The sequence below is a fragment of the Bubalus kerabau genome, chromosome 14 (assembly GCF_029407905.1).
Source record: "Bubalus kerabau isolate K-KA32 ecotype Philippines breed swamp buffalo chromosome 14, PCC_UOA_SB_1v2, whole genome shotgun sequence".
In the NCBI taxonomy this organism is placed as follows: Eukaryota; Metazoa; Chordata; class Mammalia; order Artiodactyla; family Bovidae; genus Bubalus; species Bubalus kerabau.
The window spans coordinates 67,452,229-67,472,209 of NC_073637.1; the positions used below are offsets into that span (position 1 = coordinate 67,452,229).

At 36.9% G+C, this 19,981-nt stretch overlaps 1 protein-coding gene across 44 annotated transcripts in view; it reads right to left on the reverse strand.

Moving 5' to 3' along the window:
* The window catches only part of VPS13B (vacuolar protein sorting 13 homolog B), an 851,071-nt gene that overhangs the window by 739,616 nt on the left and 91,474 nt on the right, over nucleotides 1-19,981 (reverse strand). For all 44 annotated transcript variants that reach the window (XR_008702388.1, XM_055546536.1, XM_055546537.1 and 41 more), the window contains 3 exons: nucleotides 19,778-19,959; nucleotides 16,287-16,461; nucleotides 5,058-5,326 (listed from right to left, as the gene is read on the reverse strand). Coding sequence is in view for 43 of the 44 variants with exons in the window: in XM_055546536.1 (XP_055402511.1) it covers nucleotides 5,058-5,326; nucleotides 16,287-16,461; nucleotides 19,778-19,959 (626 nt within the window). In the remaining variant the exon portion in view is untranslated. The remainder of the gene's footprint in view (nucleotides 1-5,057; nucleotides 5,327-16,286; nucleotides 16,462-19,777; nucleotides 19,960-19,981) is intronic.

Here is a 19,981-nt window from a genome sequence, read left to right on the forward strand (position 1 = left end):
GGAGTATAATTGTTTGGTCATTGATAATTCTTCATTTAACCTTTTGAGGAACTGCCAATTCTCCACGGTGACTGCACCATGTTACATTTCCACCAGTCTTCCCATTTGTTCTAAATTAACAGAAATGGTATGGACCTAACAGAAGCAGAAGATATTAAGAAGAGCTGGCAAGAATACATAGAAGAACTGTACAAAAAAGATCTTCACGACCCAGATAATCATGATGGTGTGATCACTGACCTAGAGCCAGACATCCTAGAATGTGACATCGAGTGGGCCTTAGAAAGCATCACTATGAGCAAAGCTAGTGGAGGTGATGGAATTCCAGTTGAGCTATTCCAAATCCTGAAAGATGATGCTGTGAAAGTGCTGCCCTCAATATGCCAGCAAATTTGGAAAACTCAGCAGTGGCCACAGGACTGGAAAAGGTCAGTTTTCATTCCAATCCCAAAGAAAGGCAATGCCAAAGAATGCTCAAACTACCACACAATTGCACTCATCTCACACGCTAGTAAAGTAATGCTCAAAATTCCCCAAGCCAGGCTTCAGCAATATGTGAACCGTGAACTTCCAGATGTTCAAGCTGGTTTTAGAAAAGGCAGAGGAACCAGAGATCAAATTGCCAACATCCGCTGGATCATGGAAAAAGCAAGGGAGTTCCAGAAAACATCTATTTCTGCTTTATTGATTATGCCAAAGCCTTTGACTGTGTGGATCACAATAAACTGTGGAAAATTCTGAAAGAGATGGGAATACCAGACCACCTGATCTGCCTCTTGAGAAATCTGTATGCAGGTCAGGAAGCAACAGTTAGAACTGGACATAGAACAACAGACTGGTTCCAAATAGGAAAAGGAGCTCGTCAAGGCTGTATATTGTCACCCTGCTTATTTAACTTATATGCAGAGTACATCATGAAAAACGCTGGAATGGAAGAAACACAAACTGGAATCAAGATTGCTGGAAGAAATATCAATAACCTCAGATATGCAGATGACACCACCCTTATGGCAGAAAGTGAAGAGGAACTCAAAAGCCTCTTGATGAAAGTGAAAGTGGAGAGTGAAAAAGTGGGCTTAAAGCTCAACACTCAGAAAATGAAGATCATGGCATCCGGTCGCATCACTTCATGGGAAATAGATGGGGAAACAGTGGAAACAGTGTCAGACTTTATTTTTCTGGGCTCCAAAATCACTACAGATGGTAACTGCAGCCATGAAATTAAAAGATGCTTACTCCTTGGAAGGAAAGTTATGACCAATCTAGACAGCATATTCAAAAGCAGAGACATTACTTTGCCAACAAAGGTCCGTCTAGTCAAGGCTATGGTTTTTCCTGTGGTCATGTATGGATGTGAGAGTTGGACTGTGAAGAAGGCTGAACGCCAAAGAATTGATGCTTTTGAACTGTGGTGTTGGAGAAGACTCTTGAGAGTCCCTTGGAGTGCAAGGAGATCCAACCAGTCCATTCTGAAGGAGATCAGCCCTGGGATTTCTTTGGAAGAAATGATGCTAAAGTGAAACTCCAGTACTTTGGCCACCTCATGCGAAGAGTTGACTCATTGGAAAAGACTCTGATGCTGGGAGGGATTGGGGCCAAGAGGAGAAGGGGACGACAGAGGATGCGATGGCTGGATGGCATCACTGACTCGATGGACGTTGAGTCTCAGTGAACTCCAGGAGTTGGTGATGGACAGGGAGGCCTGGCGTGCTGCGATTCATGTGGTCGCAAAGTCGGACACGACTGAGCGACTGATCTGATCTGATGATTCCACCAGTGTCAAATCACTGTTCTGGTCAAATCACCAATAATTCCCACATTGACAAATCTAATGAATTCATTCTCACAGATGACTTAGTCAGACCATTATAAAACATTTATGACACTTCGCTTCCAGACAGGCACTGTATTGGTTTTCCATCTACATCACTAGTCACCAATTTTCCAAATCCTTCCCTGACTAGTCAAAAGCCAAACTCCTGAAATTCATCACAAACCTAACACTCTTATGTGCATATGTTCAGTGGCTTGTAACTCTGTGGGACCCTATGGACTGGCACCCACTAAGCACCTCTGTCCATGGGATTTTAAAGGCAAGAATACTGGAGCAGGTTGCCATTTCTTCCTCCAGGGGATCTTCCCAACCCAGGGATCAAACTCCTGTCTTCTTTGTCTCTTGCATTTGGCAGGTGGATTCTTTACCACTGAGCCACCCGGGAAGCCATTTCTCTCACAGTACTCTTCAGGTCAGAAAATGTGAACTCAACCCTTCCAGTTGCTCAGGAGTCATCCTTGGATCCTCTATTTCCTTTACATCAGCCAATAAAATCTAACAGGAAGTCCTGCATTCTTGACCTTCCAAACAATTGAAATCCAAAATTCAATTCCTTTTCACACTTTCACCTGCTACCACCCTAGTCCAAGACATCATCATCATCATCTTGTTTGAAAATTGCAATCCTCTCTGATCTCCTTACTGCTGCTTTTGCCCCCTTATAACCTATTCTCAACACAGAGATGTAATTCAGATTATCCTAGAATTACTACGCTAAAAATTGTCCAAACCGTATCTCATCCAAGGTTAATGACAAAGTCCCTAAAGTGACCTACAAGGCTGGACAATTTATGGGCCTCCCCCAGGGCCATAAGTTCTTTGACATGATTTTGTACTATTTACATGTTAACTCACTGTGCTCTGGCCCCACTGCCTCCTTGCTGTTCCTTGAAATTTGGGGGCTTCTGTATTTGCTATTCCTAGAATATTCATTCTTATGTGTCTGCAAAGCTTCCTTTTTCGCAATTCTATACTAAATACCCACTTCCCATTAAGGCTTTCCCTGATCATTCTATTTATTTATTTATTTACTTACTAGAGTATAGTTGATTTACAATGCTGTGTTAGTTTCTCCTGTACAGCAAAGTGAGTCAGTTACACATATACATACATGTATTCTTTTTAGATGCTATTCCCATATAGGTCATTAAGAGTCCTGAACAGTTTCCAGTGCTACACAGTAGGATACCATTAGTTTATCTGTTTTGTAAGTAATAGTGCATGGGCTTCCCTGGTGACTCAGACGGTGAAGAATCCACCTGTAATGTAGAAGACCAGGGTTGGGAAGATGCCCTGGAGGAGGACATGGCTACTCACTCCAGCATTCTTGCCTGGAGAATCCCCATGGACAGAGGAGCCTGGTGGGCTATAGTCCACGGAGTCACAAAAAGTCAGACATGACTAAGCACACAGTGTTTATATCAATCCCAATTTCCCAATTTATCCCTTCCTTACTCTTCCCCCCTTGGTAACCACAAGTTTGTTTTTTGAACATTTTGAGTCAATCTCTGTGTTGTAAATATGTTCATCTGTACCACTTTTTAAGATTTCACACATAAGCAATATCACAATATTGTTCTTTCTGACTTACATCATTCAGTATGAAACCTCATCACCTTCTTATAAACTACACAATTTCCTCCCATTTAGTGGAAGCATTCACTATTACTCTTTCCTTCTATTTTTTTCTACATAACCCTCATCATCAAGGGGAATATTATATATATTTTATTTGTTTTCACTAACAATTTAAATTTTAAGGCAGAGGGATTTACATCTAATCTGTTCACTGTGAATCTCCAGAGGCAAAACAATGCCTGGTACGTACATGGCATTAATGTAAGTTTGTTGAATGAATTAGATACTATTCAGGAACACTGTATGTGTGATACTAAAAAGGTCCATCTAGTCAAGGCTGTGGTTTTTCCAGTGGTCATGTATGGACGTGAGACTTGGACTATATAAAGAAAGCTGAGCGCTGAAGAACTGATGCTTTTGAACTGTGGTGTTGGAGAAGACTCTTGAGAGTCCCTTGGACTGCAAGGAGATCCAACCAGTCCATCCTAAAGGAGATCAGTCCTGGGTGTTCATTGGAAGGACTGATGTTGAAGCTGAAACTCCAATACTTTGGCCACCTGATGCGGAGAGCTGACTCATTTGAAAAGACCCTGGGAAAAACTGAGGGCAGCAAGATCTAGATAATTTAAAAAAAGGACTCTTAAAGGGAAAAAGAGAGCTGAGCAAAGAGAGAAACTATATAAACAACTCTATATATGTTTCTAGAAAATGGTACAAATGAATCTATCTGCAGGGCAGAAACAGAGATGCAGACATGGAGAACAGATGTGGACATGGGGGGGACAGGGAAGGTAAGGGTAGGGCAAATTGAGAGTAGCACTAACATATATACATATATAGGGACTTCACTGTAGCTCAGATGGTAAAGAATCTGCTGCAATGCAGAAGACCTGAGTTCAATCTCTCGGTCGGAAAGATCCCCTAGAGAAGGAAATAGCAACCAACTTTAGTATTCTTGCCTGGAGAATCCCATGGACAGAGGAGGCTGGTGGGCTACAGTCTATGGGGTAGCAAAGAGTTGGACACATAAGCGATTAACACATATACGTGCATAAAACAGGTAGCTAGTGGGAAGCTGCAATATATCACGGTGAGTTCAGCTCAATGCTGTGTGCTAACCGAGAGGGGTGGAATTAAAGGAGGGGAGGGAGGCTTAAGAGGGAGGGCATATATACATACATATAGCTGATTTCACCTTTTTGTATAGCAGAAACACAACATTGTAAAGCAATTATATTCCAACAATTCAAAAAAGTAAAACAAGAAAAAAAATTGCAATGAAAGACAACACAGAGATGAAACAGTAGCTGGAGGGATACATGAAGTATTGGGAGATTTTCTCATGTGCATTTCTTTTTTTAACGGAAACACTATGACATCTTTGTATGCCAAATGAAATATTCATAGGGAAAGAAAAACTTTCTTTAACGCTATTAAAAAAGCAAAGTGGAGAGGGCCTTAAGACGACAAAAAGAGACCAAAGTTCAGAGATTTCAGATGAGGGGACATATAATTTTATGAAGTAAAGATAGTTAGACTCCATCACACATCTAGTAAATGTAAAATAACCTAGATTCTTACTAGAAGTCAAAATTTAGGCATTAAAGTTGAGAGATAAACATTAAAAAAAAAAAAGGAAACCTACTTTGAAAGTCACAGTTGCCTTTGTACAATAAAATCCTATAGAAACAATAGGATCCTTCAAAGTCTGTGTTTTTTGTTGATGTGTAGTTGATGTAGGATCATTCCCAAGGTAGTCTTCCTCGGCATCATCATAATTCACAATGGCAGGGACAAATGACCAGGCCCATGATACCCATCCCTGTGGCTGGTCGTCCTCTTGCTGTGAATACAGCTCTTGGCCTTTGTACTGAGCAGGATACTGCATATCTATTCGTGTTTCATCTTCAGCACCTATCAACGTAAAGTTGTATTAAATAAATCAAGAGAATTAAAACAAAAGAACAATTAGGAATTTAAATTATATAAAAATGTTTCTCACACGTGATTCTGTCTACATATAAAGCATGAACAAATCATATACTGGTTATTATTATTTGAAACCAATAATTTAGCATTACCACTTTCAAGTTTCTATACATTATACTGAATCAATCTCCTTTAATACTACACAGTATTATACCGTAATTTATTATATACTTTTGATAAATTTTGATAAATTCAAAGAATAACTTCACTCTTTAGGGCTTCATTCATTAATTTAAACAACAACAACATAAAACTTACCTCCCAAAAATAAAGCTAAGGTTCTGAAAAAATGACTGTTTTCAGAAACATCACAAAAATGAAAGAAGAGTTCTTGATTTCCTGATACATCCAAAAGAGAAAGAGAATGGCAAGTGTTCCTAGGCAGAATGTCTCCTCTCCCAAAAAAAGGATTATCCCAAGGATGAAAGTAAATGTTATGATGAAATTATTCTTAATATGATATTAAGAAAATAAAAGTTAATTATTTTCTTATTAGTGAATAACAGGCCACCTCATGCGAAGAGTTGACTCATTGGAAAAGACTGATGCTGGGAGGGATTGGGGACAGGAGAAGAAGGGGACGACAGAAGATGAGATGGCTGGATGGCATCACTGACTTGATGGACGTGAGTTTGAGTGAACTCCGGGAGATGATGATGGACAGGGAGGCCTGGCGTGCTGCGATTCATGGGGTCGCAAAGAGTTGGACACGACTGAGTGACTAAACTGAACTGAACTGAGAGCCAGTAATCCTGGAATGTGAAGTCAAGTGGGGCTTAGGAAGCATCACTACAAACAAAGCTAGTGGATATGATGGAATTCCAGGTGAGCTATTTCAAGTCCTAAAAGATGATGCTGTGAAAGTGCTGCATTCAATATGTCAGCAAATTTGGAAAACTCAGCAGTGGCCATAAGACTAGAAAATATCAGTTTTCATTCCAATCCCAAAGAAAGACAAGGCCAAAGAATGTTCAAACTACCACACAATTGCACTAATCTCACATGCCAGCAAAGTAATGCTCAAAATTCTCCAAGCCAGGCGCAACAGAGGTGAACTGTGAACTTCCAGATATTCAAGCTGGATTCAGAAAAGGCAGTGGAACCAGAGACAAAACTGCTAATATCCACTGGATCATCAAAAAAAGGAGTTCCCGAAAAACATCCACTTCTGCTTTATTGACTATACGAAAGCCTTTGTGTGGATCACATCAAACTGTGGAAAATTCTTCAAGAGATGGGAACACCAGACCACCTGACCTGCCTGCTGAGAAACCTGTTTGCAGGTCAAGAAGCTGCAGTTAGAACTGGACATGGAACAACAGACTGGTTCCAAATTGGGAAAGGAGGATGTCAAGGCTGTGTATTTTCACCCTGCTTATTCAACTTATATGCAGAATACATCATGTGAAATGCTGGGCTGGAAGAAGCACAAGCTGGAATCCAAACTGTCAGGAAAAATATCAATAACCTCAGATATGCAGATGACACCACCATTATGGCAGAAAGCGAAGAGGAACTAAAGAGGACCTTGATGCAAGTGAAAGAGGAGAGTGAAAAAGCTGGTTTAAAACACAACATTCAAAAAACTAAGATCATGGCATCTGGTCCCATCACTTCATGGGAAATAGAAGGGGAAACAGTGGAAACAGTGAGAGATTTTATTTTGGGGGGGGTCCAAAATCACTGCAGATGGTGACTGCAGCCATGAAATTAAAAGACACTTGCTCTTTGAAAGAAAAGCTATGACCAACCTAGACAGCATATTAAAAAACAGAGACATTACTTTGCTGACAGTGGTCCCTGTATTCAGAGCTTTGGTTTCTCCACTAGTGATGTATGAATGTGAGAGTTGGACCATAAAGAAGGCCGAAAGTCAAAGTATTGATGCTTTTGAACTGTGGTACTGAAGAAGACTCTTGAGAGTCCATTGGACTGCAAAGAGATCAAACCAGTCCAACCTAAAGGAAATCAGTCCTGAATATTCATTGGAAGGACTGATACTGAAGGTCCAATACTTTGGTCACCTGATGCAAAGAACCCACTCGTTGGAAAAGACTCTGATGCTGGGAAAGATTGAGGGCAGGAGAAGGGGGTGACAGAGGATGAGATGGTTGTAGAGGTTTATGACTGTATTGCTTTTCTTTTAACAAAAGCAAACTAAATCTGTTCTATAGTATTAGGTTAGGCCATGAACCACACTTCCTTTTAGGCTCATACTACTAAAAATAATCTCTAGGTGATGGTCTCCCATGGGCTTAAATGAAACACAGTAGAACAGTTTTTTTCTTCACTTAGTTTGTATTAGCTCTCTGTTTTCAAAATGTTGTTGAATCTAACATCATGAAGTTGGATGGTATCACTGACTCAATGGATATGAGTCTGAGCATGCTCCAAGAGTTGGTGATGGACAGGGAAACCTGGTGCTTTGCTGCAGTCCAGGGGGTCACAAAGAGTTGGACACAACTGAGCAACTGAACTGAATTAGTCAATAACATCTTTCTTATTCTACAGATGAAAAAATCATAGCAAAGAACTTTTATTTGGTTATAAATTGGCAAACTAAGGATTTAAATTCCAACTACTGTAACTTATTCTATCTTTTTAAAGATAAAATCCATCAAGGTACTTTAACATTATTCTAACAATACAAACAAAAGAGGCAGATCATCATGGAATTTAGGGGAGAAATTATTTTTAAACAAATTCATATTTGTATAAACAGCAACCAGCAGATTCACTCATCTACTCTTCACTGATAAATCTATAAATACACATACTCAATTAAACATCATCCTCATTCAGATTCACTTCTAGTTTTTCTGGCGAGAAAAACCTAACTTTTTTAATCCTTATGACGAGATTTTTGGAATATCACAGACTTTTAACACATGGCTATAGACACCAGTCCATTCTGAAGGAGATCAGCCCTGGGATTTCTCTGGAAGGAATGATGCGAAAGCTGAAACTCCAATACTTTGGCCACCTCATGCAAAGAGTTGCCTCAATGGAAAAGACTCTGATGCTGGGAAGGATTGGGGGCAGGAGGAGAAGGGGACAACAGAGGATGAGATGGCTGGATGGCATCACCGACTCAATGGACGTGAGTCTGAGTGAACTCCGGGAATTGGTGATGGACAGGGAGGCCTGGCGTGCTGCGATTCATGGAGTCGCAGAGAGTCGGACATGACTGAGCGACTGAAATGAACTGATAGACCTCTTTCAGCTGGGACAAAACTTGATAAATAATAACTAGAGTACCTAAAATATAGTACCAAGAGACATTAGTCATTTTACTTCAACATATATTAGAAAACTTATAATTTCAGAAAATGTTTTACATCATCTTCATATCTTGCTATTTAACCATAAATACCATATAAATTTCTACTGAGGAATAAATAAAGCTTATTATTAACTGTCCCTAATAAGATCTCAAATAGGTCATCATCACTGAATATCATCTTGGTAATAAAACAAAAAGTCAGGCCAGCTCAACCTAAGACCAGACTGGGTCCACAGAGCTGAACTCTGGACCTCTCTTATCAAAACCATTCAACAGAAGGAGTATCCCACTGCTTGCTCTTTTGAAGCAAAAGAAACATCACTCAGAGAAGTCTAAGAAATCAGTCACTATAATTTACACTTATTATTAACTAATCATGAAGAGAGGTTTTTTATGAAAGATGCTATTGAAGTTCCAAATCTTTGCTTACTCCTCTGTCAAAAAAATGAATTAGGACCTGGAGAAGAAAAAAGCATCTCTTTGATCTCTGGTCAGAATTTCTTAAAATATTCTTTTCCTTTGAAATGGTGCATCTTAACATGGGACCCTTTGGCAGAATTCAGGAATTTCATAACTTTCAATGAAAAAAAATATATTCAGTACTAAAATAAAATGAAGCATTCTTCTAATTATGAATGCAGGTAACAAATCACAGTTACACCACTAGTACCTTCAACTCTAAAACCTAAAGAAATCATAAATATATCAAATAACATGAAGCCACCTCAAAACACTTTACACATGTCAGTACTTTGAAACTATAATAGGTATTCGACTTTCTGCTCTACTTCACTGTTCAACATGTTAATACTGAAGCACATATTAAAAAACAACAAAAAGACAAAATACAGGAAGTAACAGTTTTCACACACTGGACTTCAGACAGTAAGTTCTGAGAGAAGAGAAACAACAGAATTGAGTTTGACTGGCCCGGCTTACTGTCTGGAATGGGTTTCTAAACTACAATAAGAAAGAGGGAATCCAAGTAGAGCTCAGAGTCTCACAGATGAGAAAACAGACTACTGAGTGTAGGTACACTAAGGTGCATAGAATTTGCAAAACAGATCACCCAACAAGAGGACCTGCTCAGAGAGAGCGAGCTCCTGAGCCTGCAGAGGGCCCCACTCCAGTCTTCACCTGAGTATTCATCAGATTCATATCAGGAAACCAAGGCCTTTAAAAGAACAACCAGAAAGGGGCAAAGAAAATACTCCCCAAGGCTTACAACTGGGAATAGTCTGTTTTCCTACCACCAAGAAAGAGAAAAGATCTAATTCACAGAAGACCACGTACAGTACTCAAAGGGGTAATTATCTCAGTAGTGGAATAAAATTGGGCTTAAGCTAATGGCTGCTAAAGGTTTTAGACCCCATCTAAAAACGTTTAAGGCAAGACAACTGAATTAAATTGCTTCCAAATAACTTAAAATGTTTTCTAGAATACAATATATCCAGCACCCAACAAAATAAAATTCACAATGTGTGGCATCCAATTATCAGATGTGCAAAGAAGCAGGAGGATATCACAATGAGGAAAACTAAAAGTTAGTCCACAGAAAAAGACCTGGCAATAACATATTTCATAGCATTAGTAAACAAAAATATTAAGACAGCTATCTGAATAAAATGATATTCAAAAAAAGCACATTATTTTTAATAATCCCAACTGAACCTCTAGAGATGAAAAATACACTATCTGAAATGAAACATAAAGTAGATGGGATTAATAGCAGATAAGCTACAGAAGACTAGTTATCTTGAACAGAAATACAGACTATCAAAAGTGAAACCAGAAAATGAAAGGGAAAAGAAAAACATTATGAACAGAACATCAGAGAGCTCTGTGGAACTTCAAGCAGCACAATATATGTTATTCGAGTCCCCAAAGGAAGAGAAAGGGGAAATGAAAAAGATATTTGAAATAATGCCCCCAATTTTTCTAACTATATCTGAAAACTATAAACTCACAGATGAAAAAACCTTAATGTACTCCAAGTACAAATAACATGAAGAAAGGACATGAAGACATGAAAATCAAGGTACTTAAAACTTTCCAAGAAAAGGTTCACTGGCCTTACCAGTTTGTCAAAAGAATCCATAACATGCACAATAGAAGGTTAAGAAAAAAAAAAAAAAAAAAAAATAGAAGGTTAAGAATTTCTGCTTTAGACAGCTGGGGAAAAAAAACAATTCAGATGTGTTTGGAAGCAAGCAACCTTTTTCTTTACAAAAAAAAAAAGAGCAAACCTAATCATCTTCTTAGAATACATAAAGGAATAGTCATAAAGTTTTGAAAACTGCATTCAATCAAAATTTAAACTGCTCAAGAAACACCTATTAAAAAATGAATTAGGTAAGTCAGAGACCAGCAAAAAAATATTCCCTAGGGGTATTTGACATGTATTGTCATTCTTGAATTCAAAATATACAAAGAACCATCCTTATACATAGCCAACTCACTTCGCTGGACAGCAGAAACTAACATAACACTGTAAATCAACTATACTTGAATAAAAAAGATTAAGGAAAAAAGTCACCAATCAGCAAGGAAACTCAAAAAAGTTTTACAAATAGGCAAATATTTTAAAAATGGCACAAAGTCAGATATATTAATTGTCAAAAATCACAGAAAAAAAGTTCAAAATAATTGATCAGATCAGATCAGATCAGTCGCTCAGTCGTGTCCGACTCTTTGCGACCCCATGAATCGCAGCACGCCAGGACTCCCTGTCCATCACCAACTCCCAGAGTTCACTCAGACTCACGTCCATCGAGTCAGTGATGCCATCCAGCCATCTCATCCTCTGTCGTCCCCTTCTTCTCCTGCCCCCAATCCCTCCCAGCATCAGAGTCTTTTCCAATGAGTCAACTCTTCGCATGAGGTGGCCAAAGTACTGGACTTTCAGCTTCAGTATCATTCCTTCCAAAGAAATCCCAGGGCTGATCTCCTTCAGAATGGACTGGTTGGATCTCCTTGCACTCCAAGGGACTCTCAAGAGTCTTCTCCAACACCACAGTTCAAAAGCATCAATTCTTCGGCACTCAGCCTTCTTCACAGTCCAACTCTCACATCCATACATGACCCCAGGAAAAACCATAGCCTTGACTAGACGAATCTTTGTTGGCAAAGTAATGTCTCTGCTTTTGAATATGCTATCTAGGTTGGTCATAACTTTCCTTCCAAGGAGTAAGCGTCTTTTAATTTCATGGCTGCAGTCACCATCTGTAGTGATTTTGGAGCCCAAAAAATAAAGTCTGACACTGTTTCCACTGTTTCCCTATCTATTTCCCATGAAGTGGTGAGACCGGATGCCATGATCTTCGTTTTCTGACTGTTGAGCTTTAAGCCAACTTTTTCACTCTCCACTTTCACTTTCATCAAGAGGCTTTTGAGTTCCTCTTCACTTTCTGCCATAACGGTGGTGTCATCTGCATATCTGAGGCTATTGATCTTTCTCCTGGCAATCTTGATTCCAGCCTGTGTTTCTTCCAGTCCAGCGTTTTTCATGATGTACTCTGCATATAAGTTAAATAAGCAGGGTGACAATATACAGCCTTGACGAGCTCCTTTTCCTATTTGGAACCAGTCTGTTGTTCCATGTCCAGTTCTAACTGTTGCTTCCTGACCTGCATACAGATTTCTCAAGAGGCAGAGCAGGTGGTCTGGTATTCCCATCTCTTTCAGAATTTTCCACAGTTTATTGTGATCCACACAGTCAAAGGCTTTGGCATAATCAATAAAGCAGAAATAGATGTTTTTCTGGAACTCTCTTGCTTTTTCCATGATTCAGCAGATGTTGGCAATTTGATCTCTGGTTCCTCTGCCTTTTCTAAAACCAGCTTGAACATCAGGAAGTTCATGGTTCACATATTGCTGAAGCCTGGCTTGGAGAATCTTGAGCATTACTTTACTAGCATGTGAGATGAGTGCAATTGTGCAGTAGTTGGAGCATTCTTTGGCATTGCCTTTCTTTGGGATTGGAATGAAAACTGACCTTTTCCAGTCCTGTGGCCACTGCTGAGTTTTCCAAATTTGCTGGCATATTGAGGGCAGCACTTTCACAGCATCATCTTTCAGGATTTAGAATAGCTCACTGGAATTCCATCACCTCCACTAGCTTTGTTCGTAGTGGTGCTTTCTAAGGCCCACTTGACTTCACAGTCTAGGATGTCTGGCTCTAGGTCAGTGATCACACCATTGTGATTATCTGGGTCATGAAGATCTTTTTTGTACAGTTCTTCTGTGTATTCTTGCCAGCTCTTCTTAATATCTTCTGCTTCTGTTAGGTCCCTACCATTTCTGTCCTTTATCGAGCTCATCTTTGCATGAAATGTTCCTCAGGGAAGTGCAAATTAATACCACAATTAGCAACCACAACATATACATCAGAATGGCAAAAAGTGAAAAAGGACTGACAACAACAGATGTTGCCCAGGATGTGAAGCAATTAGCATACACTGTTGATGGGAATGTGAAGTAAAGTCGAAGTGAAGTGAAGTCGCTCAGTTGTGTCTGACTCTTTACGACCCCATGGACTGTAGCCTACCAGGCTCCGCCGTCCATGGGACTTTCCAGTCAAGAGTACTGGAGTGGGCTGCCATTTCCTTCTCCAGGGATCTTCCTGACTCAGGGATCAAACCCGGGTCTCCCACATTGCAGGCAGACGCTTTACCCTCTGAGCCATCAAGGATGGGAATGTAAAATGGCACAATTACTTTGGGGGAAAAGCCTGAAAATTTATTTTTTTAAAAAGTATGTAATAATTCTTCTGTTAGGTATTAAACCAAGAAAAACAATAGCTACATGTCTTCAAGAGACTTTCAGAAGAATGTTCAGGTCACCTTCACTTATGATAACCAAAACTGGAAATAACTCAAGCATTCATCAACAGGGTAATGTCTAAATAAACTATGTTACATTCATATGGCATAGTCATTCAATGTACTTAGCAATAAAAAGGAAACAAACACTGATATATATAACAATACAGATGAACCCCCAAATACAATGCTTTCAGAGCAGTGAAAATACTATGAATGATACCATAATGATGGATACATTTGTCCAAATCCACAGAATATACATCAGCAAGAGTGAACTTTAAACTACTGACTCTGGGTGATAATGATGTAGGTTCATCAGTTGTGATAAGTAGAGGGATGCTGATAATGGGGGAGGTTATGCATGTATGAGAGTGGGGATATATGGGAAATCTCTGTACCTACCCTTCAATTTTGTTGCAAATCTAAAATTGCTCAAAAAATTAAGTCTTAAAAAGTTTTTAAAAATGAAAAGTAAAAAAACAATATTATGCTTGAGGAAAGAATCCTTTCACAGGAGAATTTATACTGTATGTTTTCTATTTACATGAAATTCCAGAATCAGCAAAAACTAATGCATGGCTTCTTTCTTTTTTAGAGATTCAGAACAGGGTTTTCTTGAGTGGAAGGGGGAGCGGGCAGGCAGTTGGAGGAAGGGAAGTGACTGAATAGTGGCATGAGATAACTTTTTGAGATATTAATAACACATATTTTGATGAGTGTCCCATATCACACAGGCATACACATTTCTCAAAACTTCTTAAATAGCATACTTAAATTAACATTTATGCATTTCACCTTATGAATTTAACCTTTAAAAGGAAAAAGAAAAAGAACTGTCAATAAACATAAACTTTAGATAGGGATATACTGTTGAAATCTAGTGGTGAAGTACATTGGTGTCCATAACTTAACCGTGAAATGCAGCAAAAACTGGTTGAATTGATGTAGAGAAAGTGATGTTAGATGAACAGATACATGATAAGCAAATGTAATAAATATTCACTGTAGAATCCAGATGATGAGTAGATCCTACACATCTACTCAACCACATAGTGGCTGTTGATTGTATAATACTTTCAACTTTCCATATATTAATATTTGAAATTTACCATAATAGCATGGTGGAAAAAATGAACTGACCAGCTTCTGTATGCTAGGTTTTGTTCAACTAGTTTTTGTTCTACCAGTTCTGTCATATAACCCTAGGAACAGAACTGCTGGATAATATAGTAACTCTATGTACAACTTTTTGACAAACCAGATTGTGTACCATTCCCACCATCTATGCTTAAAGGTTCCAATTTTCCCACATCCTTGACAACACTTATTATGAGTAGTTTTTAATTTTAACTACACTGGTTAGTAGCTATAAAGCACTCATTGTGGTTTTGACTTGTGTTACCCTTCATGACTAATGATACTGAGCATCTTTTCACATGCTTGTTGGCCACCTCAATATTCTTTCCGGAAACAGCTCTATAAAGACCTTTTGCTCACTTTTTAATGGGGTTATTTGTTCCCAAGTTTTAACTGCCCTTTAGCTAAAGGCTCTAACTATGGAAGTCAATCATCACCTTCTCCAAATTTTTCCTGAGACTCAGACCAACACAAGTCAAAGCCTACCACTCCTTTCACCATTTTTCTACTTCCAATCGTTAATACCTCTAATATTAATAAGTCAAACATCTGCCCTCCACTTAACTGTTTAAGTGCTTAATTAACTGTTCACATGTCTGTCCACTCCAATGTACATTAAGATTTTAAGATTTTAAATCTGTCTCTGTACTTTCCCACATTTCTTTATCTCTGCATTCTCCTACATTCCCAGCAATAATGTCTTACACACAAATAGGCTTTAGTAAAAGTATAATCAACTGAATAAGTGAAATTAACCCACTAAGTATCTTTCAATGAAGTATATACTTCAATGAGTAATGCTCCAATTAATTAACTAGGTATCCTCTAAAACATACAGTTAATTAGGTGTAATTATAGTTTATTATAGACTATCCTGGTAGCTCAGTCAGTAAAGAATCCACCTGCATTGCAGGAGACCTGGGTTCGATCCCTGGGTTAAGAAGAACCCTGGGAGGGCATGGCAACCCACTCCAGTATTGTTGCCTGGAGAATCCCCATGGACAGAGGAGCATAAAGGGCTGCAGTCCATGGAGTCACAAAGAGTTAGACACGACTAAGCAACTAAGCACAGCACACACAGTTAATTATAATTACATATGATAATTAAGTATAAATAACTTAGTTAAAATAACTCAGTGAGACTTTATAGAAAAGTTATCAATATAGCTGGTCCTTGAACAACAAGGTGGTTAGGAGTAGAAGATGAAAATCCAGGTATAACTTTATAGTCAACTCACTATCATATTTATAGTTCTGTATCTGAGGATTCAACCAACCATGGATCATGCGGTTTTACTGAAAAAAATTTGTGTGTAAGTGGATCTTACACAGTTCAAACCCATGTGTTCAAGGGTCAACTGTACTATAACTTACTAGGAAATCTTGAGGCTGGACTATCCTTTTATATAATGTATATTCTGAACACTAATACCTACTAGAAATAGTCAAGTTATTTTTAGCATGTAGGAAAAAAAAGTGAGAATAATATGCAAAATGTAGTAAAGAAAAAAATCAGTGTTAAGCACATCATCCCATCATATTAGAATACTATAAAACATAATCTAATGTTGTAGCTTTTCAAGTTTCACAATGGTGAAAACACTTGTAAGAACAATAGTTATAAAAACTTTGTTGTATTTACCTGTAACATTTCCCAACATATCTTTATTGTGACAAGTAGAATCTTCGGTTTCTCCATCTTTAAAATTTCCTATTTCTCCATAGTAAAGAGCAATTCCAAGTTGCATTATACGGATAAACATAGGCAACTGCTGATCAGTGATAGAAAGTTTCAAACTCTCTACTAAGGTATGAATCTGTATTTTGGAGAAAACAAAAGCATCAACAAAAGTATACTCAAAGAGAATACTATTTAAACATAAGTACAGAAATGTTAAGCCTTAAAATGGAGTACCATAGGAAAAACAGTAATGTCTCAATGTTTGTAATACTTAAGCCAAAATGACAGTTCTAAAATCTTAGAAATTTAAACAAATTTTCCTATGATGATCACTAACTTTAGACAGAAGCAATGTTAATCCCAACTATCTAAGTGGAAATAGAAATGATCATGACAAGATACAGTCACAATGGATTTCAAGATTACTTTTCCAAAAATTTTTTGTTAACAAAGTACCCATCCTATAATATTAAGAGTATAACAGTACTCCAACAAAAACCATAAAGATCTCTGTCACAAATAAGAATAAAAGTTTCATAATGTCATTTTATAAGTCATTAATCCACCCCTTCCAGCTTTATTAACCAAAAAGAATGCATACATATCCTAAAAACATATGTTAAGTGAGTAAACTACTAACACTATAACTATGGAAGTATGCACATGGTAAAATAATTGTCAGATATAGAAAACAAAGTGAAAATATGACCAGGAAAATTTCTCAAACAAACTTTAAAAGAATTAAACATGGTATAAAATTTACAACATGAATTAATTATAAGAAGTAAGACTAATTACTATCAATAGGGCACAAAGTCAACAATCAAAGTTCTCCTTACAGAACAATACATCAGTAAAATATAAAGACAAGCTCAATATAATAATTTCCTGTTGCTACATAAACATGGAATAAAACCAATTAAGCCATAAAGTAAGTCTTTTGGAAGGTTTATTTTAACTAACTGGTATTTGAGTATCTATGAAACTTGAAAAAGTAATGGCAATCAGCATATCTTTAGGGACAAAGGCACAAAAAAACTACTTCAAGGGAAGCAAGTTATACAGGAAAGTATAAAATACCATACTCAATTATGAGTACAGGTTTTAAAAACTGACAAAAATCATACACCAAATAGACTACGATGAGGTAAGAAAACTGAGGAAGGCTTGTGCAGGTGTGCAATGCAGGCCTGCGAAGCTCTTCTTAAATCTGACATTTATCTGCCACATTCTTTTAAATACCATATGGCATCAATAGCACCAGTGATAGCTATCTTAGCAAACTCAACCTCAATCCTGTATGCACATATGTATGCACTTAAAATCTTATACACATAAACATATATACCTTTAAAATATATAAGATATTTTATACATTATATATAAAAATATATTTAAAATCAATAAAGCTAACCAACAATAGGAAAATTGACAAAGACCCTGAATGAATTTTTCAAAAAAAATAACGGCCACTGAACATATTTTCAAATATCTAAGTTTGCTAATAATCAAATTAATATTAAATTGCATTATTTTTGCTAAACAAGTTGGCTTTTATATAAGTATGATCATATTTAAGGATAGTAGAGTATAACACAGGCATTCCCCTTAATGTTCATGAGCATGTACACTGGTTAAACGTTTCTGGAAGCAATTTTGTACTTCAGATGACAGGCCTTAAAAGTTTAAACCCATTAATAAGATATTTGCAATTACAGAAATCATTCCTAAGGAATCAATCAGAGATGTGGTCAAAGATTTATGTGTAGACTTTCATTCCTCTGAAAAACTGTTAAGAAAAAGTAAATTTTCACTAACAAGGGGAAATGTTAAATAACACATCTGTATGCTCTGTATCTTGTAGATGATATAATCTCTAAGACATTTATTACTCACAAAAGACAGAAAATTACAAAAAGTCTACCCAAATACAAATAAATTCAAAAGTCACCTAATGAAACATATATGAGAACCTTAGACAAATAATTAGAGTGTCTCAAACATTTTTGGAAATTCCCTGTCTTTGAGATGATCAATGAGCTTAACCATGTCCATTTAATACTTATTTCCTAGGACTAACAGCAAAAAAATGATGGTTATAACTCAAAACACCAAATCTTATATCACAGTACTATTAATAAAAAACTGAAAATTTAATTTCAGTTAAGCATAAGTGGTACCACTCTCCTCTAATTTACCCACATCCTAAAATGTACAATTAAATCTGTATTAAAGATCAATGAAAAAATGTTTATATGGTAAGGCTTCCCCATATCCATTACTTGCTTTCAAAATATATCTTGAATTTACTCTTAACATTCCCCAACTTCACTGGTAGAGTCAAGGTCAAAGAAGGAATGTTTAACTCCATTGTCCTGGGACAGGGACACAATTACTACTGAATCAACACTATTCCGTGCTTATATTTGTCTAAGAAGCTAATTCAAAAACAGAAGGAAAGAGTAACAGAATTTAAAGAAAACAATGTGTTCTGTACAAAGTGTAAGGAAAAAAAGATACTCAAGAGTGAGCACTACCAAAGAAAAGTGGGTGGAATTCATGTATAAATTCAAAGCTACATAAAATGACATGTCTTATGTTTTAAAAGCACTATGTAAAAATAATAAATAATTTCTATAGCCACGCGAAAACAAGCACAGTGGTCAATACCAGTGTTCAGACTTAGGACTGGCTTTTTCATTACAATACAAAAGCTTATAATTCAATAATAAAAATTTATTCCATGTGAAAACTTAGTTAACAAAATCACAAGTCACTGTGTGAATTCTTTTTCAAAGACAGATAAATAGGTAAGAGATAGAGAAAATTTTTATGCAATAAAACAACACAAAATTTACCCTTAGAGAATAACTATACACACTAAAAATATTTGCCAATACCTGGAGAACAAATTTTCATGTGGATCAAAAGATATTACTGAAACATTCACATATTCTTAAGATTTTAATCACATTTTGAAACCATAGACAGCTAAAATTCCCTAAACCAATAAACTAATAGATAAGCAAATTAAGTCTTATAAAGTTATCTAAGGAAAACAAGGGTCAGAAACTATTATTATCAGATGAAAAATTTATAAGTATTGAAATAAAGACTAATATTCAGTCCACCACGGGTATAAATACACTTTTTGATATGATCTCCTCTATCTAATTGAAGAGAAAAACACTAACAATCAGCAGGAAAAACTAAAATGGCCTCTAAGTCACAGGAAAAAAAGCTGTCCCCAAAATATCTCTATTAGAACACTAAATGAAAAAAAGTTATAATACATAACAAATAACATAAAAGTTATAATATGAACAAAACGTTTTTACATTATATATTTGAGGTTAATTTCCTCATTGCTTTTTAACAATGATTTGTATGTATAACAATCAATAAACAAAGTAGAAACATGCAACTTGACTATTAGAAAAAGAAACACCTACTTTTATAACTGATGGCATCTTAGAATTTAGGTTATCGTAAGTAAAATGCAGACGAGTTCTGAAGGAACACTTGTACAATAAAGGATCCTGGTAGAATTCTATTTTACCACTGGCATTTCGTTTATCAAGACAAACTGTACAGTCAGAAAAATTGATAACCTTTCTCAACACCAGATCAGTTGCTAAAAGAAAAAAGAAGAGAAA